At 37.2% G+C, this 27,105-nt stretch overlaps 1 protein-coding gene and 1 long non-coding RNA gene across 14 annotated transcripts in view; both read left to right on the top strand.

The window, feature by feature from the left end:
• Nucleotides 1-27,105, top strand: part of RPS6KA3 (ribosomal protein S6 kinase A3) — a 166,048-nt gene that overhangs the window by 87,140 nt on the left and 51,803 nt on the right. For 11 of the 13 annotated variants that reach the window (XM_032286095.1, XM_032286100.1, XM_032286103.1 and 8 more), the window contains 2 exons: nucleotides 288-344; nucleotides 24,175-24,291. In XM_032286095.1, coding sequence (XP_032141986.1) covers nucleotides 288-344; nucleotides 24,175-24,291 — 174 coding nt within the window. Of the gene's footprint in view, nucleotides 1-287; nucleotides 345-11,939; nucleotides 14,464-24,174; nucleotides 24,292-27,105 lie in introns of those variants that run through there. The other 2 variants (XM_032286104.1, XM_032286101.1) reach the window with 2 other exon arrangements.
• LOC116556744 lies at nucleotides 18,736-22,893 on the top strand. Its single transcript, XR_004271137.1, has 2 exons — nucleotides 18,736-19,203; nucleotides 21,519-22,893. It is a non-coding gene; the product is annotated as an uncharacterized LOC116556744 (long non-coding RNA).

Raw genomic sequence — 27,105 nt, 5'->3', positions numbered from 1 at the left:
TGCATTTAACTATTAAACTCAAGGGCTCACGTGGAAAGGTAATAATCATTTATTATATTACTTCCATGGAAAAATGTTTTTATAGTTTCAAATAATTAACTTTTGAAGCACAACCTGTTGCAAATTTAGCAACTGCGTACTCATATGGTGGTTCTACTTCATTAGAGCCCTTTAGGGGTGAAAAATCTTCCTCAGTTTTTTTTTTTTTTTTTTTTGTCTGCCTTCATTTAACTTTAACTGATGTGAGGTCTGTTTTGGTAACTTTCTGCTTGCTGTGCTTTTCACAGAATGGACAGCAAATTATGGATGAACCTATGGGAGAGGAGGAGATTAATCCACAAACTGTAAGTAAAATATTTTATCACAAAGGGTATAGATAAATGAAATACTAAAAAAAGAAAAATATATATAAATAATGGATAAGCACAGATAAAAAAAAAGATAAAAGATAAATGAAATACTGTAAAGTTATTCTTATTTTTCACCTGAGCAGAGTAATCATTTTACAGTATTAGAAACTCATTGGTCCTTTCACATTAACTTTATCAACATACATTATTGAGTATTCCAGGGACCTCTCTAAAAACTATTTGATAAGAGTGATGTTAAGAGAAAGACAAAACAAATTGCTTTATATTGTTGAAAGTTTTTCATTAGTGCCTAAAGCTTATGTTTTTTCGTCTCTTGGGGGTTTTTTTTGAGATGGAGTCTATCTTGTCGCCCAGGCTGGAGTGCAGTAGGGCAATCTTGGCTCACCGCAACCTCAGCCTCCTGGGTTCAAGCAATTCTCCTGCCTCAGACTTCTGAGTAGCTGAGATTACAGGCACCTGTCACCACACCCGGCTCATTTTTGAATTTTTGTATTTTTAGTAGAGATGGGGTTTCTCCATGTTGGCCAGGCTGGTCTCGAACTCCTGACCTCAGGTGATCTGCCCACCTTGGCCTCCCCAAATGCTGGGATTACAGACGTGAGTCACCGCGCCCAGCCTAAAGCTTATGTTTTTAAAGAACCAAACTGATCATAAATTTGTTAAAGACAAAATACAAAGGTCATACTTCACAGATATGTTTACCATAGAAAGTGGATGTTCACCATTTTCTCATCTGGTTTTTTGTTGTTGTTTACTCCTGAATCCCCAGTAACTAAACCAATATGCCTGGCACATAATGGACACTCATTAAATATTGCATAAGTGAGTTAATAAATTGTTCCCTACCACCACATACAGAATAACTATTGTCAGCAGCTCAGTTATAGTCTTGACATTTTTTACATAAGATAATTATTATTTATGATTACAAAATACACATTCTGCAACTCGCTCTTTTTACTTAACATGTCTTGAACATCTTTTTATGACAATACATATAGATCTACCTCTTCTTTGTTTTTGTATTTTTTTGTTTTGGGGGATTTTTTGAGACAAGGTGTCTCTCTGTCTGTCACCCAGGCTGGAGCGCAGTGGTGCAGTCATGACTCACTGTAACCTCAAACTCCTTGGCTCAAGCAACCCTCCCACCTCAGCCTTCCTAGTGGCTAGGACTACAGGCACATGCCATCATGCCCAGATAATTTTTTTTAATGTCTGTGTTTTTTGTACAAATGGAGTCTTGCTATGTTGCCCAGGCTGGTCTTGAACACCCGGACTCAAGCAATTATCCTGCCTTGGCCTCCCAAAGCATTGGGATTACAGGTGTTAGCCACCACGCCCAGCCGGATCTATCTACCTCTTTTTGAAGTGGTTACACAGTATTCTATTTTATGAATATCCTATATTTAATGTAATTTTCTCCTATTTATTTTTGTGAATTTGTGTTTCAGTTAGATATAGTCTTAGAAAAGGATGTACTGAAACCAAGGGTATAAACATTTAAATCTCAATAGACATTTATCAGATTTTCCTTCAAAATTTCACTATATGAGAATACCTGTTTGAGTATTGCCTACTCAACACTAGATATTATTAGAAAATATTTTTAATTTGAGTGACTCTAGATAAATAATACTTTCCCTTTTTTTTTTTCTTACTTGAGACAGAGTCTTGCTCTGCCACCCAGGCTGGGGTGCAGTGGTACGATCTCAGCTCACTGCAACCTCTGACTCCTGGGTTCAAGCCATTCTTCTGCCTCAGCCTCCCAAGTAGCTGGACTTATAGGCACTGGCCACCATACCCGACTAATTTCTACATTTTCAGTAGAGACAGGGTTTCACCATGTTGGCCAAGCTGGCCTCAAACTCCTGACCTCAAGTGATCTACCCATCTCGGTCTCCCAAAGTGCTGGGATTACAGGTGTGAGCCACCATGCCTTCCCAACTTTCCCATTTTCATATGCATCTCATTTGATTACTAGTGAGGTTGAGTATCCATACATTATTGGCCTTTGTTATTTTATGTTTTGCTCAGTTTTCTTTGGGGTTACTTGTTGTCTCCTTATTGGTCTGTACAGTCTCTGTATATATTCTGGATATTAACTCCACGTCTATTATATATCTTATAATATGTTTTTTTAAGCATTGATTATGTGTCTTTCATTGTAGTATGAACAGAAGTTTTCATTTTTAAATAGTCACATCTGACTTCTGGGTTTCACGCTTTGGTTAGAAAATCCTTCCCTACACTAAGATTATAAAAATATCCTTTTACATTTTGACCTTTTATGGTTTTTTGGTGTTTTTCGTTTTGTTTTGCATTTAGATCTGTGATCCCCTTGGAATTTAGTACCTGGTATGAGGTAGAAACCTAACTTTTCTTTCCAAATAGATAGCCTATTGTCCTAACCTCTGTTTATTGAATAAATAAAATCTATTCTTTTCCCCACCCATTTGAGATACCTCTTTTATCATGTATAAAATTGCCTTATACCCCTTGTATCAGTTTCCTAATTTGCCATAACAAATTACCACAAACTGGGTGGTTTAAAACAACAGATGGCTCTCAGGGGGGTTCCTTCCTTGCGTATTCCAGCTTCTAGTGTTTGCCAGCAATGCTTGACATTCCATGGCTTGTAGATACATCATTCCACCTCTGCCTCAGGCATCAGATGATCTCCCTGTTTGTGTCTGTGTCCAAATTTCCCTCTTCTCATAAGAGCACTAGTCATTGGATTGGGACCATCCCACTCCATTATGACTTTATCTTAATTACATCTGCAAAGACCCTGGTTTCAAATAAGGTCAAATTAATAGGTACCAGGGTTTAGAACTTGAACATACCTTTTTGGAGGGCACAATTCAACCTATAACCCCCCCCCCTGAATATTTTGACTTTACGTACTTTTTCAATTACTGTCATTTTATTATATGCTTTTTTTAATATGGTAAAGCAAGCCTTCCCACCTTTTTTACTTTTGTAAGAACTAGTCTTAAGTCTTATAAATGTAGTCCTATACATTTAATCTTCCAGATAAACTTTACAATCAGTTTGTCAAGTATGTCTGAAGAATTTATTGGGATTTTTATGAGAATTGCCTTAAATTTACAGATTTACATGAAAAATTATTTTAACAATATTGAGTCTTCACATTCATGAACATTCTTTTTTCTGGTTTTCTTTTACATCCTTTTCAAAATTTTATGGTTTCTTGGCTGGGTGTGGTGGCTTACACCTGTAATCCCAGCACTTTGGGAGGCTGAGGTAAGAGGTTCACTTGAACCCAGGAGTTTGAGACCATCCTGGGCAGCAGAGTGCGACCCAGTCTCTAGCACAAATTTAAAAATAAGCCAAGCATGGTGGTGTGTGCCAGTGGTCCCAGCTACTTGGGAGACTGAGGCAGAGAATCACTTGAACCCAGAAGTTTGAGGCTGCAGTGAGCTATGAGCATGCCATTGCATTCCAGCCTGGGCAACAGAGTGAGACCCTGCCTAAAAAAAAAAAAAAAGTTATGTTTTTTTTTACATATAGTTCTTATACATTTGTGTTAAGATAAGTTGTGAGCATTTTATAGTTTTATAGTCTTTGTTATGTTGTAAGTGGGATTTTTTTCTGCTATGTTTTCCATCTGGCTACTGCATATATATATATATATATATATATATATATATATATATATTTTAAAAGTTATGTGTTTCTGTATGGTTTTTAGCATCTTAGGAGTGTTGACTTTTCAGAAATCAAACAAATTGTCATGAACATTATGTCAGTTGTGGAAGAATAAGATCAGTTTAACCTGCTTAAAACACCTCCATAGTTTTATGGTTCCTTTAAATAAAAGCCCAACCTCCATAACATGACCTACCAGACCCTGCATAATAAGGATTTGCACACTTCTCTCCACATCCTCTCTAGCCACACACCTCTCCCCTCTACTGAAAGTCCAGTCACTCAAATGTATCACCTTTCTTTTGCCTCTGGGCTTTCATAGGGAATGTTCCTTCTCCCAGAATTCTTTTCCTTTACTGCCATCCCCACCACTTAATTCCTGATCATCTTTCAGAACTGTTTAGATATCATTTCAACTGAGACATCTTCCCAGTACAACTACCACTTCCACTTTCACTTTGAGTTAAGTGTTTTTCCTTTTTGCTGCGACAGGACCTATGCATACCCTAAATGGCAACACCATACTAGATTCCACTGCTTTTTTACTTGGTCTATACTCCCTACTAAACTGTGAGTTGAATGAGGCTGTGACCAAGTCTGACATATTCCTTGTTTTATGTCTGTGTCTAGCATCCAGTTGGTGTTCAATAAGTATTTGTAAATCAAATGAATAAATGGATTAGGTTTTAACTAGCTTAGGGACCCAGGCATGCATGGAGCCTAGTGCCCAGAGCTACCTCCGGATGCCTACCTTCTCCAAAATCATTTAAGGCAATTTGCTTAATTAGTTTATAGTATATATATTTACATGTAAGCAAATGTAAAAACAATCAGAAGGAAAACCTCCAAATTTTTTATTCTCTGTAGTCTAAAAGCATTTTCCATTGTGATGTTACATGGTTTGTACTTTCTCCTACTCATGGCTTTAGTAGCATTTACATCTGCAAGAGCCTGCATTCTAGAGATAGGTCAGAAAGATGCAGGACTAAGATATTACCAGCAATGTGGATGAAGCTGTTGAGCAGATCATTCCAGATTATACGAATTAGGCTTAGGTGTCAGATAAAAGCCTGGTATTTAATATTTATATAATGATATTAAATCCAAATGATTGTCAAAATGTTTATTAACCTTATAGTTTAAAATTGTATTTTTTTAATATATAATTAAAAGTTTTCCTTTTGCCAACTACTAATAATTTACATAGGGAACTTTGAGATGTTTCAACCAAGATATTTTCAGATACGGACCTACTTTAGGAAGTTGCTGAAAAATGGGCTCTGCCAACACTAGAGGGTTCTTAACTAAGAGAGACATGGGATTTGGCAAACAAAAGATCAAGTACTGCAATCATGATAAAAGTTTCTTCCCATTATGATGATTAAAGGAAGCTTCAGAAGACTGGTTCATTCAGTAAGCTTAGAGAGTACTCAGTCCAGATTGAAGTAGACACATAATTCTGGGAATGTTATCTCCAGGAATGGGATTGGGGGAGGAAGTGGGGGAATACAAGTGATGAATCTAAATAGGCTTGACCATTGAAAATTCACTTGACAGGCTCTTGCAGAGTAGGAAGACATTGAAATAGGTACAAAGAAGAAAAAAGCAAATTAAAAAACAGAGCAACGTAAACTTAAGGAAAAGCAAAAATCGTACACAAGAGATGTAACTCAAGTATATTCTTTACTTCAGCAGTGAACAGTGTTTACATAGTCATAATAATTGTAAAGACTAAATATTGACTCAACCAAAATCTATGATATGAGTGCCAAGTCATCTATAATAGGATGTCTAACGGTAACATCTGAAATTGATGAATCAAGAGAAAGTATTATAAGGTTATTATTTATCATATAAAGGAAAATGCCAGAGGGAACAATGAAAAGAGCTGAAAGGGTACCAAGAGCATAGAGTACTGCTTCTTTCTCATTATAAGCCTTGAAATGCTTTTTGACCCTTTAGCCTTTGATAAAAATTTAAGTGGAACTTAAAAAGTAGTTTTAACTGGTATGACCAGGCAAAAATTCACAGAAGGCATGAAATTTAACCTGAGTCTTGAAAAATAGCTGCAGGATTTTTGAGAAGTAGATGTCAACATTTGGATAAACTTTTATGGGAAAATAGTGTAAACAAAAGTCAAAGAGAGGAAAAGTGAGATGTGTTGGAGATAGATAAATCAGTTTAACTAAAAAGATAGTCATAAAGGAGAGCCCGATTTCTCCTGAACATTAAATATCGTAACTCAGACCTTCTTAGTGTATAGAGTTTGTCCTGTGATGTCTTTTGAACATGTCCCCTAGGTTTCTATTTGTGATAGAGCCATTCTGTTCTGGCTGGACTTTTCTGTTCTTCACATACTTCATCTCTTCTCCTCTTGCTTTTGTTCTTTGCCCTGCCATTTGCCTGTCTCCCATATCCTCAGATCCACTTTTTTTGTTTTTTTGGAAACAGGGTCTCACTCTGTCACCCAGGCTGGAGTGCCATGGCTCACTGCAACCTTCGCCCCCCAGGTTCAAGCAATTCTCCTGCCTCAGTCTCCCAAGTAGCTGGGATCACAGGCACATCCCACCACACCTGGCTAATTTTTATATTTTTTGGTAGAGACAGGGTTTTACTACGCTGGCCAGGCTGGTCTTGAATTCCTGACCTCAAGTGATCCATCCGCCTCACTCAGCCTCCCGAAGTGCTGGGATTACAAGCATGAGCCACCACTTTTCCATCTTCTGGAATTTTAATGCTGTTATTCTTTCTGCTGGCTTTCTAAAGGTTCAACCCTTTCCTGTCTTTACTCACCTGAAGTAAAAACTTTTAGTTCATGCAAAGCTGCCTTAAAAGTTGCATTTGAGCATCCAAAATGATCTTTACAGCCATGTGTCCAGCACACCATTGCACACCTATTATAGTTATTATGATTCAGACACAAACTGTGGGAAGAGAAGTCCTAGCAGAGTAGACAGTAGGCAGTGAATTACTCACTCAACACAGGAAAATACAATAGAGTGCTCATTGGCAGGGAAAATTTGTACCATGGTGTATTAATAACACTTATTGACTAATTGTATAGAGTATTGTCTGCCATTCTAACTCTCATTGGCTGAGAGTGTATTTGAGCACTCAGAGCTTGAGGGAAAATACCCTAGTAGATTTAAGTATATACCATTTAGGAAAATATTTCTGAGATAAGTAGCAGTATAATTAGTACTACATGGTGGAATTAAATAGAGTATGTATACACCAGGAAAATTTTCAAGCACAAGCAAAGGTTTCCCTTTGCTACATTTTTGGCTCTGTTTCAGGGCTATTTTTTCAATTCCTAGTATCCCATTCCTCTACCCCTGAGAGCTTAAAAAAAAAGACCTTCCCCTTTTAATCATGGCTTGCCTCCCTCGTGTGGTGCCTCTGACCTAAAATTGCTTCTCTTCTCTTCTAGTGTATTCAACCCCATACCCATTTCTTCATTTTCGGTGATCTCATCCATATTTTGAAAGAAAGCAAAGTGACTTAATTATGTTCAAATAAGAATGGTTGGTTGAGTCAACCTGAAATACTGGCATATGGAAAGTTGTAACCCCTTTACCTAAATGAGTATTTTAATTTAACTGTTTTAGACAAGCATGACTAAGTAAAAAGAACTTAAGTCTAAGCAAGAAAAAAAAATGTGTAGACAAGGAGAAAAGTGTTACCACGTAGGGTATATTGTGACTTACTGCAAAATTCAGACCTGGGGCCATGGTGCTGCTGCCTCTCACCCTCTCTTCATGCCCACGGGAGATTCTGTGAGTGAAACATAGCGTGCTTTCCATTGAGACAGGGCCTGGAAAGTGCTCTAGAAAATCCTGCTCACTGCTCTAGGAAGTCACTACCATTTGTTTCAAGTTGATCATCTTCATGAAACTTATTTCCCATCTCTGGTTTAAAACCTTAGGCTCTTACCACTTTATAACACTATCTACTGATAGATGCGTGCTTAAAAAAATTAACTCCTGCACATAGATGGAAGTCCTTATAAATTAAATCTTTTAGTGTCTGAAAAAAGGAATGATCCACACACAAAAAGTATCCAATGGAATCAGTTAAGAACATGTTAATTTTAAGTTTTTATCAGATGGGCCTTTTTTTTCAACAGGGTTCAGTCATCATGGGGTCATGAAGATGGTTAATAATTGGGTTTGACCATGGTTGGGGTTTTGCCAGACAAGTATAATGTATGGTGTAGAAAAGTTTTCAGGAACTCTACCATGGTCCCCATACTCAGCCCTCTTCCTTCAGGGTCTGTTGAAAAGGTTTAGCACCTCCTGTTTTTCTTTACCTAAGTCAGCCACCAACCATTCATGTGTACTCTCCTTCCCCAAACAAACTTACCTGGTTATGCTTCTACCAACATCATGACCATTTCCACGTCCAAACTATAAGAATTTGGGCAGTAAATTATTTAACTTATCTTTAAGCCTCAGTCTGTTCATCCATAGTGTGGATGGATAATAGTTCATACCTTATTGGTCAGAATCAGCTGAGATAATTTCACGTAAAACGCAGTGCCTAGAATATAGTAGTATCTTAAATGTTATTGTTGAAACTTGAAAGAAAACTTTATTAATAAAAGAATTCAAATAAAGCAACTAATGACTCAGTGAAGGAAACTAGAAAAAACGAACTACAAAGTAAACCTATAAAAAGCAAGAGGAAGGAATTAAATATAATTTCAAAAATCAGCAAATTAGAAAACAAGGGAAAACACACAAAAGCAAGTCCACAACATTAGGAAAGTAAAACAGGATATAAGCACAGATAGGAAGGAGATTAAGACATCATAACAACCCAAATATTTACAGATACAATGATACAATGTCTGAGATTTGCTTCAAAATAATTACAGGAGTTGGGGAAGTGAGCATATGAAACAAGATTGGCTGTGAGTTGAAAATTATTAAACTTAGGTGATGAGCACATGAAGGTTATACTATTCTGTCTACTTTTGCATATGGTTGAAATTTTTCTTAGGTTTAATTTCAAAAACTTAATAGAATACTAAATGTAACCGTATACTAATATGAAAATTGGTGAAATCTGTGGTTTCTTAGGAAAATCTAAATTTGGGAAGGGAGAGAGAAACAGTATACCAATAGCCTTGGGAGAAATTTAAATCATAAAAAATTAGCACTGCCAAACTTTCTGCTCCCCATTATAGTGCCAAGCTCAATTATTTCTTTATCTTTTTAATATATATTTTTTATTGTACTTTAGGTTCTGGGGTACATGTGCAGATCATGCAGGACTGTTGCATAGGTACATATATGGCAATGTGGTTTGCTGCCTCCATCCCCCCATCACCTATATCTGGCATTTCTCCCCATGTTATCCCTCCCTAACCTCCCCACCCCCCGCTGTCCCTCCCCTGGTCCCCCTAAACAGACCCCAGTGTGTGATGCTCCCCTCTGTGTGTCCGTGTGTTCTCATTGTTCAACACCTGCCTATGAGTGAAAACATGCGGTGTTTAATTTTTTGTTCTTGTGTCAGTTTACTGAGAATGATGGTTTCCAGATTCATCCATGTCCCTACAAAGGACATGAACTCATTGTTTTTTTATGGCTGCATAGTATTCCATGGTGTATATGTGCCACATTTTCCTTGATTTCTTAGGAGAAAAATCTTTGAAACTTTCAAGAAATAGATCACTCTGTGGTCTTTAAGTTGCCCCAAAACATAGGAAAAAGTCTCCCTTGCCTTCTAGTTTGTTTTATAGAATTAGCATAGCCCTGAAAATGAGTTAGCATAGAAAAGGAAACCGTGTGCCAATTTAATTTATGAATATAAATGCAAAACTTGTAAATAAAATATTTACAAATTAAGTATAGAATTATATTAAAACAATGGGTTTTCCCCAGAAATATAGGCATAGGTTGGTATTAAGAAATCTCTTTGTCTAAGTAATCTAATCAGTAGATCAAAGGAGGAAAAATTAAGTGACAATATTAATAGACAAAAATACATTACACAAGATTTAATATTCATTCCTCTTTTAGTAAAGAGGAAATTGTCAGACTTTAACATGATATATCTAAAACCAAATATTCACATTATATCTGAATGAATTAGTGAGCATATCTACAAGTCGGGATCAAGGTAGCATTTACTACTGCTTACTTTAAGCTCTGTAGACTATGAAAGTTTGGAGTTTGTTCTGTGATGGGAAGCCATTGAAGAATTTGAGGTAGGGACATAACGGCCTGATTTCTGTTTTAAGATTATTCTGGCTGCTGTGAAAATAAAGGATTGCACAGGGAAAATTTAGAAGCAGAGAAACCAGTTTTCTGGCAATCATTTTTCAAACGATCGTTTGTACTGGGAATGGCAGAGGAAATAGAAATAGACAGATTTGAGGTTTATTTTTGAGATAAAATTAGAATTTGTTGAGGGATTGAATATGAAAGGAAGGAAATTAGATAAGAAAGGAAAGACCAAAAAGGACTTAACAGTTTTTGAGAAAGGTAATAATGTCATTGCCTAAAATGAGGAAGATTGGTTTCCCATTCCACTTGAAATAAAATCCAAACCCAAACCTCTTGGGTCTAAGGCCTGACTTAATATGGCCCTAAGCTACCTCTTCATCTCCTTTCTCTTTCATTGATGTTCCTCTCATTCTAGCCACTGTGGCCTTTCATTTATGTCTTGAATTCATTAAGCTAATTCCTATCTCCATACTTTGGCATTTGCTGTTCATTTTGTTTGAGGACTCTAGACCATGAGTCAGCAAACTTTGTCTATAATGGGCCAGATAGTAAATAAATATCTTAGGTTTGTAGACCATATGATCTCTGTTGCAAATACTCAACTCAGCGGTAGCCATTGTGGGGCAAATACAGTTGAAGTTAATATTTAAACAGAGATGGACATGGGCAGATTTGGCCCTGAGGCTGGCCAGGCCTGGCTGTAGTTTGCACCTTCCCAAGGTCTTGATGTGGTTCCCTCCTTATTATTCAGGTTCTTCTTGGAGGACAATGTGCCAAATAAGTTAGGATCAAAAACCCTGATGCTGCATACTCTTGACTATACAGCTCTACTTCTAGAAATTATTTCTAAATGTGAATGTATACAAAGGATGGGACAGCACCATGGGGTAGATCAGAGACCCAACAATAGGAGATTTGTATAATAGAATTTTCAACAGTCATTAATAATGCATTGAAGGCTATTTAATAATAGAGAATGGGGTCAGCAAACTACACTCATGGGCCTGTCACCTGTTTCTGTAAAAGGTGTTTTATTGGAACACAGCCATACCTATTCGTTTTCTCACTGCATTGGCAAAGTTGACAGAAACCGTATGTCCTGCAAAGCTGAAAATATTTTCTATCTGTCCCTTTACAGAAAAAGTGATACTATGTGTAGTATGGTCCATGTGTGTACATGGAAAAGACTGGAAAGAAAATCACCAAAATAGTGACTTTTTTTCTTTTTTTTTCCCCCTTTTTGTTTATCTTTATTATCTAAGTTTTCTATAGTGGGCATGCGTTATTTTTATAGTTATAGTTACTTTTTAAATAATAAGGTAAATAATTCAATCAGATGTTTAAAACAAATTTTTTTTTTAGACAGAATCTTGCTCTGTTGCCCAGGCTGGAGTGCAGTGGTGTGACCTTGGCTTATCACAGCCTCCGCCTCCCAAGTTCAGGTGATTCTTCTGTCTCAGCCTCCTGAGTAGCTGGGACTACAGCCGTGCACCACTACGCCCGGCTAATTTTTTGTATTTTTAATAGAGATGGGGTTTCATCATCTTAGCCAGGATGGTCTCCAACTCCTGACCCCGTGATCCACCCACCTCGGCCTCCCAAAGTGCTGGGATTATAGGCGTGAGCCACCGCGCCCAGCCTAAAACAAAAATTTAGTAAAATAAATTTTAAGAAATATATGGATGGAAAAAAAGAACGCATCTAGTTTCATGTGCACCACCACACAAGTAGTATCCATTTCAGATTTCAGCATATGATACTTATTTAGGCAGCCATTTATTTGAGGTCTTACTGTGTGATATTTGGTATTAATCTCAAGATTAATCTGGGCAATGGGATGTGCCTAAACAGTAATAAATACCATAAGAGATGTACCAAAGAACTTGAAGAGCTCACATTCTGGTTAGGAGATAGATAACACCTGAATAAAGCAATTGCTCATTGATGATTTGTAATGGGAGTATAAGGAATTCCAATCACAAGAGCTAGTCTTTTTAACTTTGTTTATGGTGCCTTTTAATGTAAAACCCTTTTAAAATTTCATAATCAAATCTGTATTAATACTTTACGGTGTCTACATTCTCCAAACATGTAACCATATGTCCTAACATCTCCCTCTGATGTACAGTGCCACATTTATTCTTTTCTGTTGCTCTGTTTGTCTTTTATAGCGATACCACAGTTTTAATTATGGTATCAATTTCAACTCAGAGACTTATTTCAGATTTTGGTGTCTGAAATATTGCTTCATTTCTTAGTGCCAGTATGAAAAGCAAAACACATGGCAAAATGTGAATTATTAACCTGAGCACTAGTAGTAATTCAAGCCAATTTTCACTAATCCTTTAAGTTTAAAAAACTTAAACTTTGATATTTGGTTGCTCACGTTTAAAAATATTACTTGAATAAAGTCTGACTGCTACTTATAGAGATATCCTACTTTATGAGTTGTGCAGCAAGCATGATGTTTGCTTTTTCCTGGCATAGTTTCAAGAGCCATCTCATGTTCAGTCTGCCGTTCTGTGTTAGATGGTTGTCCTAGCCTCGCTGCCCTTTTAGTGTAAGGAGTCAAGTAATTCCTTTTGGGAGATGGAAGAGTTCCTAAGTACCTTCCTTGCTGAAAAATTGAGGCATGTGTTTTTAAACAAGAGAAGTACACAATTTTCCAGGCAGAATTCAAAGTTCTATATTGGATATTTATTTGGGTTTCCTGTTGCTGCTAATGTATTTGGTTATATAAGATAATTTTTTAAATTGAGCAAGTTTTTTTTTTTTTTTTTAGTTATTCTTCAACTTCCATTAGTTTGTTTACAGAACATTTTCATAAAAATTTGATAGAGGAGGAAGAGCCCTGGCTTTTCATGTAGGATCTATAGCACATAATGGGCTCTCTAATGTTTGCTCAATAAATGGGTACTAAACTGGACCCCCATTATAGATAGCTCTATCACCAAATATGGGCCTACCTGGACCGCAGTTTCTTCATCCAGAAAGTGAGCTGATTATTCTTCGTATTTTCTAGAGTGTCTTCAGGTTTTGAAATGTCCATGATTTTATTAAATTCTTACAGACTGTGTAGATTAACACTTTAGGTTTTTGTTGGTTCCACATAGATTAAATGTTCATTAAGTAGAGCGTTATCCCACAACTCTTGAAGCTGCTGTCCTTTGGTTGTTCTAAATGCCACTATTACAGTGATTGTGTTCTGAATATTGGCATACTTATAATTTTCCAAAGCACAGTACCTTAGAAAAACTTCTGTAAGGTATTAGAGGATGAAATGAAATGGAGTAAGGAATTATATGGTAGCTTGACCCCTCCTTCTTTTCCAAGATGGATTCTTAAGTGTTCCATTTTGCTAATAAACCCAAGGATTAGACTTTTTTTTAATCTTAGATTTTATCAACTAGGAATATGAATTTTAGCTGTAGGCCTTTAAGTCTTTAACCTGGTTGATAATTAAGGCTTATAACTAACATAAATTCAAAAGTGATTTACTTTCATTTAAGACAGGTAGCATTTGTCCTTACATCACAGTTTTTAAAGTTTCTTGCCTATGGTCTTTATTTTCTACCTATAGTTATGAAACTCTTCTTCATTGACAGGGAACACCCATGACATGCCTGTGTATAACCTTAAAATTGCCTTGAGACCACAGCTTGAGTGTGTGTATAAACACCACAAAGGGTCAAATTCCACATGTGCATCAGTTTAGCAACTTTTAGTAGTTTAGTAGTGGCAACTAGTTTCAGTTGCTTTAAAGAGTCATATAGTTAAGAAATTCTGGCATTTCTCAGGATTCTAAAATAATAAGTTTTGTTTCACTGCTTGTGAAAATTGTCCGGATTGCTGGGAACCAGGAGAAAAGAACATTTCAACAGGATTTGGCTATCAGCAAATCTGCTTTGGTTTCCTGTTCTGGCCTCCCTACCTATCCAGCTACATTAGTGCCCCTACCGGCAGGTTTCTTCTTTCTTTTACCACAGGAAAATTGTCCGGCCTCTTTTTCTAGCATTTTCAGGACCCGCCTGACAGGAAATTTTCTAATTGCCGGAACAGCTGGTAGAAGAAAACTTTGCAAGGGCTTGGCCTTCCCTTTCTAACTTAAGTTTTACTGGCAGAAATTCTTTTGATACCATCATGGTTTCATAGCCATGTTTAAATTTTTGTCTTTTCGTGTTCGCTCTATACAGGTAAGCTCTGTTCAGCTTCTTTTAAAGAATAAAATGTTTTCGTTGGCGCTAACTCTAATTATAGTAATTAAATAGTTATTTCGTTTTATATGTTCTTTAAAGCAACTTTTCAAAATTCACAGCCAGTTTTGATAGAATTTTTAAAGGATAATATATCTGTTTACTAAAAGTAAGCCAGTTATGTGTATTATACATTTCAGTTCTGTATATGTTGTCAACTTATTTTTACACTTTTTTAGTGCTAGAGTAATTTTTATCTTGTTAGTGTTTGTAATTTTGTATAGTAAAACAAATGACTGTAACTTTCAGCATTAAACCAGGCATAAACAGAATTACAAATTTGCTAATATTTAGAAGATTACTATAATGAGAACAACTTTAGTGGGCAGGAGAGTATGTTATTTTAAGCAGTCAATAACTTAAAATCACATTTTGGTGGAAATCGGTTCCTGTAAAAGAAAGTTTTTAAGCAACTCTACGTTTAAGTAATTTAAGCAAGTAATTTAGAGTAGAAACAATTTTCAAAGAATTATTCTGTTAAAATGGGCTTAGTGGATGTTAATTTGCAATATATTTAATCTACAATCCTGCCAAAATCAGCTTGATGTTTTGCCATGAGAATTGTGCCATCCAGCAGCTCTTTAAAGAGAATTAAATTTGCCAATCGGTAGATTGGGAGAAAACTCTGCTCTTTGTGGCAGTGATTAGTAATGTTTATCTGGAGAACCAGCTTGTTGTTTTCTCAAACATGGATAAAAGGAGCTGACTTAAACGAGCTTAAAGCTCGCTTAAAGAATTTGGTTAAATGAAAAATGTTGAGCTTATTTATCATTCTATTAGCAAATGAAGTAAATTGAATTCAGTCAGATTGTAATCTAGAATATATTAATACGTAGTTTCATACCATGGCTTGAATAACCAGCCTAATTTTGTGTCACAGCCAAATAATTTTTATGTATCTTGATTGTCTAAAAAAAGGTTAACATATCTTTTTAAAATTAAAAAACTGTGTATTATAGAACTATAGGTATCTATATAAAGGGTGATAGCTTAATTACTTAAATTTAGAATGACATTTAAGGGGCAAATAAATTTTTCATTTGTAAGGTCTTTTTTATGGTACAACAAAAAATGGTTACATATCCATGGTTAGAAAATACTTACTGACTTTTACCAAGGAACATTTAAATATTTTACTTCAAGCTTCAATAATGTTTTCTGGCATTCAAAACAATTTAGAAAATACAAATGCCTCAAGAACACACTTCCTGACTCAAGGGAGGGGAGGAAAAGGAAATTATGTATACAAGGCAGGGCATAATGCCAAATGTTGAATCATTCTTTGAAATCAGTTAATATCTCTCAGTTTGTTTTCTTAGCATGTTACAATATTAGGTTTTTGATAATTCAAATAGATAGCATTAATTTCAGTTTCTTTTCTTTAATCCTTTTTACATTTTAAGATCAAAATGATATTTTTCTTTCACAACTTGAAAAGAAAACATTAGATTCTTTTTTTCCCCACTAAAAAGTGGACCTTAAAGACCATTGGGGTATAAACCTAAGACCTTTTGTTGGTCCTGGGAAAAAAAACTGGGTGGCTTTCCGTGTGACTGAGAAACACCGAAAGATTTACCTGCCCGTAAATTTTCTCCTCCCATTTTTCCATGATGTCCAAAATGACACTCTACAGAATTTCTAAAATTATATGTTTCAACTGAACTGACTTTGTTTTATCCATCAGGGGTCCTGTCTAATAATAAATCTTTGAGATCCCGGTAAATTATCTTAGTATCTCTAATACCTAGTACAATACCTGGCCCATAATTTGAATGACCTTCCAACCAAAAGGAATGGTCCTAACAGAGTACGTCATAGATCAGAAACATTTTCATTGGAACTAGGCATTCAGGAAATAACAAAAGCAGGAGAGCCACCTGTGTTTTAGTTCTCTATCTGACCTCATTCTTCTCTACCTCTCTTTCATACCCTCTGATCCAAACTCTAGTGTCCAGGTGTGCTCCCACTCTGGCGTTTGTACTGGCTTGTCCCTCTGCCAGGAGTGCTTTTCCCCTAGGTAGTTGACTTCCTTACCTCCCTCAGGTCTTTCTCAAATAGCATATCTTAATAAAGCCTGCGCTGACTACTTTATTGAAAATTACAACCCCCACTTCCATGTCTGCTATTCCCATCCCTTTACTCAACTCAGTATCTTTTCCTCATAGTATTTATCATGTTCTAACATTTATTTACCTATTATTATTTGGTCTGTTGTCAAAAAGGCAAAGTTTTTGGTCCATTTGACTTATTGTATATCTCAGTGCCTAGAAGAGCACCAAGCATGTATCAGGTGCTCAAAACTGAATGTCTGAATGGATGAATGAATTAGTGAATTCCCATACATAGCTTAAGGGTATTGAACACCTAGGCCAAGGAAGGTGGCAAATGTTTGAAAGGAGTGGAAATGTAGGAAGAATGAAACAGGCGTGATGTAGCTCTGCTGCCATCCTCAAAATTTTGCCTACTTTTGCTTATCAAATAAACATAGACTTTGTAAAAACAGTAACATGGAATTTATTATTACTATTTTTAAATGCACAAAGTAAGTTTTTTATGGTAATGAATGGACAGATATCCATGTGTCATTTAAAATACAGTTGTACCAGAGAATGTAAAAATATGGGAGCCTCACAGAATAATTAGAATATATATAATTTATATCTATGCTCCAGTTAATTAACAGAATTATTTTTCCATAAAACTATTAATATAGCTGCTTTACCATGTACTTACAGGCAAAAACACAATTTTACAAAATGTCAGGTGAAACTAATTTTATGTTTTCATGTGACAGATTTATTTCAGTAACAGGTGATTTAGTGATTTAGTGACATAAGATATGTTTGTCACATGCATCTGTCAGTCTGTTCTTGGCTTATCAGTGCCCTTGGAAATCTGATATTCCTTTCTGCATCCATCTCATTAGATTCCAAGTATGAGCTAGAAAAGTACATTGTTGCTTTCCTACCTGTTGTCTAAGATTGCCCAAGCATTAGTATTATGTCCTAGTCAAACCTTAGATTCATTTCTAAAATAGTCATGTTCCCATGACTTGGTGACATTAAGTACAATCTGGGCATTGAGATCTTAACCCAGGATATTTTGCCTATTATACTGCTGTAATTTTGCATATAGATAAAGTAGTTAGAAAATAGTTTGCTGCTGTGATTAGTTAAAATTTAGGTCTTACAAAATTTAAACTTGGAACAGAAAAGCATGTTCAGGATAAAACAGTGACAGGTTTTTGAAACTTGAGCCAATGTCGAACTTGCCACAGGAATTGATCTTTTCTCTCCACCCTCAAGAGTATTTTCCATACGCTCTGAGCCCTGATTTAGAAAAATATTTTATAAATCCCTGTTTGGGTCCTCAAAGAGGTTTGAAACGATTGCATCTATTTTGGGGATAAGAGGGTAGGGAGTAGAGGAAGATGCTCTTAAAAAAAATCACACACACACACACACACACACACACACACACACACACACACACTCTCTCTCTCTCTCTCTCTCTCTCTCTCTCTCTCTCTCTCTCAGAAAAGGAACACTTGAAAATTTACTTTAAATTAAGATTTGCCGGGCACGGTGGCTCAAGCCTGTAATCTCAGCACTTTGGGAGGCCGAGGCGGGTGGATCACGAGGTCAAGTGATCGAGACCATCCTGGTCAACATGGTGAAACCCCGTCTCTACTAAAATACAAAAAATTAGCTGGGCATGGTGGCGCGTGCCTGTAATCCCAGCTACTCAGGAGGCTGAGGCAGGAGAATTGCCTGAACCCAGGAGGCGGAGGTTGCGGTGAGCCGAGGTCGCGCCATTGCACTCCAGCCTGGGTAACAAGAGTGAAACTCCGTCTCAAAAAAAAAAAAAAAAAAATTAAGATTTGCCAGAATAAAAAATTTAGTATGAAAGTGGAAAGGTAAAGTCAAGAAAGTCTCTCAGAAAAGTAGAGACAGTGCTGGACGTGATGGCTCATTCCTATAATCCCAGCACTTTGGGAGGCCAAGGCAGGCGGATTGTGTGAGCCCAGGAGTTCGAGACCAGTCTGGGCAACATGGTGAGACCCTTTCTCTACAAACAAATCAAAAAATTAGCCAGGTGTGGTGGCGCATCCCTGTAGTTCTAGCAACTGGGGAGGCTGAGGTGGGAGGATTGCTGGAGCCCAGGAGGCCGAGGCTGCAGTGAGCTGAGATCACACCATTGCACTTTAGCCTGGGTGACAAAGCGAGACCCCATCTCAAAAAAATTTTTAAAAAGTGGAAATAGAAAATACAATAAAAAATGACATAAAGGATTCCATTTCAGACATACAATATTCAACTAGTACAGGAGTCACAAAAAGAGAAGCTCTGAAAAATGGATGGAAAGAAATTATCAAAGATATGTTAGAATTCCCCACAAAGATAAAGAATTCAGGTCTTTAGATTATAAAGGTTCACCAAGCATCTAGCATTCTGAAGGGAAGAAGACCCTATTTATCTCACTAGTACGGAATTTCAGAAACACAAGGACAGAGAAAATCTTTAAAGCTTCCAGAAAGAAAAACCAGACCTAGCAAAAAGTGTGAACAGACTAGCATCACCCATCTCATCAGCAGAACTGGAGGCAAGATTTTTTTTTTCTGGAATTTGATACCAAGCCAAACTGTACAAATGCGAAGACAAAATAAAAACATTTACAGATGTGTGGCCGGGCACGGTGGCTTACGCTTGTAATCCCAGCACTTTGGGAGGCCGAGGCGGGCAGATCACAAGGTCAGGAGATCGAGACCATCCTGGCCAACATGGTGAAACCCCATCTCTACTAAAAATACAAAAAAAAAAAAAAAAAAACAGCTGGGCATGGTGGCGCATGCCTGTAGTCCCAGCTGCTCAGGAGGCCGAGGCCAGCGAACTGCTAGAACCCAGGAGGCGGAGATTGCAGCAAGCCGAGATCGCATCACTGCACTACAGCCTGGATGACAGTGTGAGACTCCGTCTCAAATAAATAAATAAAAACATTTGCAGATACGTGATGTTCAGAAAGTTTTCTTCCACATTATCTTTCTTAGGAAGTTACAAGAGGGTAATCTAAGAAAGAGACATAGGAAACTGAAAACTGGGTTCAACCAGAAAATCACTGAAGAGCTATGCCAAGGTGATAGCTGTGCAGCGGGCCTACAGAAACACCAGTTGGGATGGGAGGGTGAGAGAGGTCTCCAGGATAGAAAAGAGCTCTCAGAAGAATAAAAAATACTGCTAAGGGCTAAGAAAATAATAAGAATAATGGTCAAATTACTTCTCCCTTTCTACAAGAATAGTGGAAGGCTGTTAAAAACAGGAAAAAATAGAAAAGTGCATGAGAAATCCATGATCCGAATAGGAATCAAAGTAAAATTTATCATGAATGTAAACATTTAATGAAGTGGGGCGGGGGGGGTTGTTTTGTTTTGTTTTTTAAAGTCCCCTTGGACTGGCCTGGGAGTCATGGACTCATATAAAAGGAAATTTAATATATTACCTAGCCTTCATATGAACCATATATTGTCACGATGATATGAATGCTGTTGTATATAGGCTTTCAACTTTAGAATCAGGCTATAGAGAGAGCATGAATGATTTGGTTGTGATTGCAGGAGAAAATGTTAATTTTCTTAAAATTAATAGCCTTAATATTAATAAAATTACAGCTAGAAGTGCAGGAGAAAATGTTAATTTTCTTAAAATTAATAACCTTAATGTTAATAAAATTATATACAGCTACATATTAGCCTCCTTTTTCAAGGGGAAGAGTTAGGATTCTGTCCAACAGAGAAAAGACAAGAAGTTTATGTAAAGGTAATATAATTGCCAAAGAATGGAGAGGAAGATGATGAAATGAAGGGGCATAATATAAGTAAGGCCCTCACTTTTCTTATTTTAAGTCAGTAGACATTGTCTTAAGGTTGATAAATTAATAAATTATCAAAGTAGATGCAGAACTAATTTTTTTTTCAAGTCCAGGCATGAGGGTGAGAAGAGACTTGCTTTTCACCATAAGCTATTCTGCCACTGTTTATTACCAGTGTGCATGTATTACTTTGATTTTAAAAACAAAAAATTTAGGGAATAAGAAATAACCTAGGTTGACAACAGGCTATGTGTAAGAGAATGTTGGGAGATAATATCACAAAAGTTGGTTGAGGCCATATAATAGAGGACCTCGAATGCCAAGGTGAAGTAGTACATTTAATTTGAGAAAGCTTGGAGTTTTTGAACAGCCTGGTCAAATGACTGGAGCTGTATAATTTCAGAAAATGAATTTTTCAGAAAGATGAATTGGACCCAGGTGGAAAGGGATATTATGAGTAACCAATCTAGTTTCAGTTTTCTAGATGAAAGATAATGAAGGTTTGTACCCTGATGATACCACCGGAAATAGAAAGAATGAAAAGTGTTCTCAATACTATACTTGATACATAGTAAGTGTTTCGGCATGTGGTCGTTATATGGAAGGGACCAAAGGGAGACACTACTTTTTTTTTTTCTTTTGAGACAGGATCTTGCTTTGTTGCCCAGGCTGGAGTGCAGTGGCATGATCATGGCTCACTGTAGCCTCGACCTCCTGGGCTCAAGCAGTCCTTATGTCTCAGCTTCCTGAGTAACTGGGACTACAGGCTCACACCAACAGCACACGTAGCTAATTTTTTAAAAATTTTGGTAGAGAGAAAGTCTCACTATATTGCCCAACCTAGACTCTACTTTTTTTGTTGTTCTTTTGAGACAGTGTCCCGCTCTCGTTGCCCAGGCTGGAGTGCAGTGGCATAATCTCTGCTCACTGCAACCTCTGCCTCCCAGGTTTAAGTGATTCTCCTGCCTCAGCCTCCCAAGTAGCTGGGATTATAGGCATTCGCCACCATGCCTGGCTAATTTTTGAATTTTTACTAGAGGCGGGGTTTCACCATGTTGACCAGGCTGGTCTTGAACTTCTGACCTTAGGTGATCTACCTGCCTCGGCCTCCCAAAAAGCTGGGGTTACAGGCGTGAGCCACCGTGCCTGGCCAGACTGCAGTTTTCAGTAACTTATTTGACATGAGATGAAAGGAAGGGTAGTCATCAAAGATGAGAGTAGTAATTGCTATGTATTTTGAAATTCTTGGCCGGATTGTAGCTCACACTATTTTAGGGTAAGGGTTGATCCTGTATGCCTGCTACAAAATGGAATGTGTTTATAATTCAGTGATTGTTCTTCCCTGCTTGTGTTGCATCTTTATTTGTGACAAACAATTTTTGTACATATTTGCTATGAAATGTAAGGTGGAAAAATACCGTAACCTGATAAATCACATTCCACTTACCTAAAAAAGAAAAATGGTAAAAAATATTTAACATTACAAAGTAAAGTTCTTCATGACCTCATGATTTAAAGGCATAAATGGCTGCTAGATTCCAGTTAGGCTGTTGAACAGATAGTTGTTTTTTGTTTTTTGTTTTTTAAATGCAAGGCTAACTGACACATACTGGAATCCAGCCCATGAAGTTGGCCCCATGAGTTCAAGTCTGTAATCCATTAGTCTTCAAAGTGTGATGTGACAGCACTTTGGGGTATAGAAAAGAAGATAACTTTTTTACGTGTATATAATTTTAAGGATACAAGTATTGTGTATGTAGTTGTTTTTTTGTTTTTTCTGCTAAGGATGTGCTACCAAAAAGTTCAAAGAACACTGCTGTAATCAGCTGAGCTAACAGACCAGTTACAAAGACCAGGGTCATAAGTCTATAGGTTTCCTGTCATTGATCTCAGTGTGGTGTAATGGTAAGGGCCTTGTTTTTAAAGTCAGGAGACCTAGAATTGAGCCCTAAGTTTACCACTTACTGGCTTGTGATCTTTTCTGCCTTCAATTAATCTCTTTAAAGTTCAGGCTGTAGAATATTCAAACCAGTTTGTTTTTAGAGGATCTGTCACATTGCTACTGGTAAATGGGGGAAGTACATAGAAAACTCTGAAATGTTTATGCTTGTTCTAAGGTTTACTTGTTTATGTTACATCAGTTCTCTCTAACATTAATATGTGATCAAAGATTTGTCATGAAGCATGAATATAAAACATAAAAAAACACCTAACACAGAGTTGATATGTGGTAGGTGCTCAGTATTTGCTGGATTTCTAGTCTTATTTGGAGAAAAGGGTGTCTGAAACCCTCGTACCTTGGTCTTATTTGGAGGAAAGAGGTAGCATCTTAAGAGTCAGCTAATGCTTGGTTGTATGCTAATACCTACTGCACAGGATTGTTGTGAGAATTAAAGGACATAATGCACAGGAAATTATGAAATAAAGATCTAAACTGATGTTAGGAAATGATTTGATTATTGTTGCTGAAGTTCTAGGAGAGTCCAATATGATTGAACTGCCTAAGTAGTAAATAACCTACAAATTACAGCCTCTGTCTGAGAAATAAAGTAGTGGGCCTGAATCCCTTTTTCTCCTCTTCTGGGAGCTTTTTTCCTTTTACTACTCATTTTCAAAAGCTACCATATTAGGATATTATGGTATGTCCTTTTGAGAAATCTTTGTAATTCTTTTTATTGCCAACATTCTAAGGACATCTCAGAGAATGTTAATTGAGCACAAAAGTTTGTATGGGATACAATAATAACAAAAACAATGGATTATTTATGTTCACATAACACATTGAGATTCTACTAATGGTACCTAACGCACCTAGAAAAAAAATTATAGTCAACAAAATAGAAATGATAGTCTTTATTTGACAGGTTTATGTTTCTGATTTGGTCAGATTTTGTTTTGTTGTAATTTTTGACTATAACAAACAGTTTGTGTCTTGATTAAATAAGGTAACCTAGTCTGCTGATCTCACATAAGTAATTGAAATCCTGTGTGGGTATTTCATATATTTTCTCTTTGTTATGATACTTTTTCTCAAATATGTAAAAATGTCCACTGTCTTTTAAAATCCTTCTCTTAACCTAGATACCTCTCACTGTTCCATCATGCTGAATAGTCGTTTTTTTCCATGTCTGATTCTCCATCCAAATGTTAAATCTTTTCTGATTTTGTGTTTTTGAGTTACTCCTTTCTCCCCTCTGAGATCCTAGATTATTCCAGAAACAGAAAGTAACTTAGACATTTCAAAGGGATAAAACTTCAGTGTACTTAAACAGCTACATTGAGGTTAGAAATCTCCATGTTTACCCTGGAATATTTTTCAACCCCTCTCCTCAATAAATAGTTGATTTATTTTTTAATAGCATTAGTTCTGAGTAATATAACCATACACCAGAGCACAGCAGATTACTCTGATCTGTTATTTTCAGACTTCTTCACACCCTCTGCCCCAACCCAATAAAACTATTCTAATTATCTCCAGTAGAGAGAACGAAGACTGGAAAATTCTTAGTACTAAATGTCATGTAGAGGTTAAATTGGCCTATGTGATAGGCTGGTATAATACTGTCTCTGACATTTACCCTGAAAGTATATATGTGTGGCATATACACTTGATACGTTGGTAAAGGGTGGCTTTTAGTATGTTAATTTCAGGATTTCTAATATACTTAGAAATTAGATTGATTTCTAATTAATTTCTAGTATGATTAAATTTGTATTGTTTGATTTTTAGCAGGAGAAAATAGCTCTGGCTAACTCTGTTTGCTCCCCTTATATTTACCTCAACAGGAAGAAGTCAGTATCAAAGAAATTGCAATCACACATCATGTAAAGGAAGGACATGAAAAGGCAGATCCTTCCCAGTTTGAACTTTTAAAAGTATTAGGGCAGGGATCATTTGGAAAGGTAAGTCATAAGTGTGTGCTTTTTTAAAAGTTGTTTTTTGGAATTCATATGTATTTCACACACATGGGGAAACAGAAGTATTTTATGAATTACTACCAGTCTTCCTACTAGCAGTGTTTTCTGTGTTTTTACATTTCTCACTATCAATAAGTGTGGGAAAGTGAATAAAGTCATTCAAAAGTACATTGGAAACTAGTAAATTGGTAGTATTTGCTTCATACTTTATCTTCAAGACCACATGACCTCTCCAATTGTGATTCTTGAATGGTTGAAAATCACAAGATATTCCCTTGATACACTGGCCTCTTTTTGAGTCCTTGGGTAGGGATGGAAGGTGATCTTGCAATACGATATAACAGTGCATCTCAGCCTCCCTTCCAGCATACTCTATTACCAGCATAAAGTGAATAATTGCTCCCAAAGAAGTACGGTTGGGGGTTACTGCTACAAGTTTGAAATTTTCTTGACTACTGGCTTGTCTTTAAAATGAATGCAAAGTTTGCATTTTATTCAGTATCATCGTGTTTGTTTTTAATATCAAAAAATGTTTCCCAAAGCTACCAAGTAAAATTCCTCTAGAAGACAGAGTCTGCCTCTGTCACCCAGGCCAGAGTTACAGAGGCATGATCTCAGTTCACTGCAACCTCTGCCTCCCAGGTTCAAGTGATTCTCCAGCCTCAGCCTCCTGAGTAGCTAGGACCACAGGCACATGCCATCACGCCCAGCTAATTTGTGTGTTTTTTGTAGAGATGGGGTTTCGCCATGTTGCCTAGGCTGGTCTCAAACTCCCGCACTCAAAGCTCTCCACTTGCTTCAGCCTCCCAAAGTGCTGGGATTACAGGTGTGAGCAACCACGGCGGGCCAAAGATGCAACATCTTTATCAGTGTTTTTCATGTAGTGCTTGCCTCCCACCCCGTACATACATACTTCACACCTCAGGGGCACTTCTGTACTCCATTTTGAGAAGTACAGCATTATAATTACTACTACTTGATCTGTCTAGACCAGGAGTCCCCAATACCTGGGTGAACATTGCTGCCTGAGCTCCACCTTCTGTCAGATCAGTGGCAGTATTTGATTCTCATAGGAGCACGAACCCTATTGTGAAGTGCACATGCGAGGGATCTAGGTTGTGCACTCCTTATGAAAATCTAATGCCTGATGATCTGAGGTGGAACAGTTTCATCCCAACATCATCTCCCCCTTCCACTGTGCCAGTCTGTGGAAAAGTTGTCTTCCATGATACTGGTCCCTGGTGCCAAAAAAGTTGGGGATCACTGGTCTAGATTGTTTCTTGGCAAGAGGAAAATTTGGAAATTGTATTCAACTTTCATGATGCAGTGATTCCTTACCACCTCTCTGTAAGGAAACATTTGAAGATACCATGCTTTGCAAGTTTCAGAGCAGCACCAGTTTAACTCTCTTGTGTATTTTACTGGGACTATTTAGCAATTCTTGGCTAACATAGGTAATTTGTTACAGTTGTTAACCTCTTTTGAACCGAAAACGATGCTTTTAATCCAGATGTAGAGTAAGTAGCCAGCAGAGCATAATGGTTGTAAGTTTGGACTCTAGGTCAGCCAGACTTCAATTTTTTTTCTTCTATTTATTCACTGTGTGTGCTTGAACAAGTGTGTGTACTTAACCTCTTGGGTCCCCATTTCCTTCCTCTAGCTGGTCATCAAATATTGAAGTTCAAGGTTCCATTCTAGGATACCTTCTTCTCTATTACTAATACTCTGCTGATTGATTTTTTCTGTGCCTGCTCTCTTAATTGTCACTCACATAACAGCTGACGTAACAGATTTATGTCTCCAATCTAGATTGCTCCTCCAAGCTCTGAATTCTTATGCACAGCTGCTTATTCTTTTTCTGTGTCACAAAAGCACTTTAAAGTCAACATGTCTGAGACCAAACTCATCTTTCCCTAAGCCTCAAACTGTTCTATTTCATTTTTCTCTCATTAAGCAATTCAGAAATTTGGGAAGCATTCTTGATGTATATTTCTAGTCCCTACCTCCCCTATCCAACTCTAACCTGGCCCCAGTCTTATCTATCACCAAGTGCTGTAGATTCAGTAAAGATTTCTCAAAACCTGCCTGCCACCCCTCCAGAATATGCTACCACCTTTCTTCGTGGTCTTTCAAAGGGGTCTCCTAACTGGGTCTTTCCAAATGTATTCTTGCCTTGATCCATTATTTACTGATAGCCAACATGAATTAATCTTTTACTCTACCCCCCATAATCCTTCAGTGGCCTCCCTTTGCTTTTGCAATAACAACGAATTCTTAAGATGACTGAGGAGCCCCTCAGTCTGGCCTCTAGCTACCTCTCCAGGATCAGTTTACATACTTTTCACTCTCTGTGTTCTGGTCACATTGGCTGCCTTTTTTAATCCTTAAGCAGGACCCAAGTCCTTAAGCTCCGTCCCACCAGAAAGCCTTTCCATATTCGATTCCTTCTGCCTGAAACACTCTGCTCTACCCCTACCTCTCCCTTAGCTTGTTAGCTCCTCCTGCACCGGTGATCTCAAGGAAGCTTCCCTGCCATCCTGCCCAGGTCATGTTCCCTGGTTATACCCTCTCAAAACATTATATACCTCATCTTCATGGCACTTGCCATAATTGCAGTTTTTCATTTGTTTAGTTATTTGTTTAGTGGCTGTCTCCCCTACTAAATAAACTAAATGTTCCATGAGTGAAGGGTCATGCTTTGTATCAGTCTCAGCATTGAACCAGTAGCACAATGCCTGGCATATAATTCTGGAAAGAATTAATGAGTGTGTAATAGTTTTGACCCCATAGGATAGTAAT

This window comes from Sapajus apella, unplaced genomic scaffold (assembly GCF_009761245.1).
Source record: "Sapajus apella isolate SASKATOON/1434 unplaced genomic scaffold, GSC_monkey_1.0 scaffold17, whole genome shotgun sequence".
In the NCBI taxonomy this organism is placed as follows: Eukaryota; Metazoa; Chordata; class Mammalia; order Primates; family Cebidae; genus Sapajus; species Sapajus apella.
This window is presented reverse-complemented; position numbering and strand designations above follow the sequence as displayed.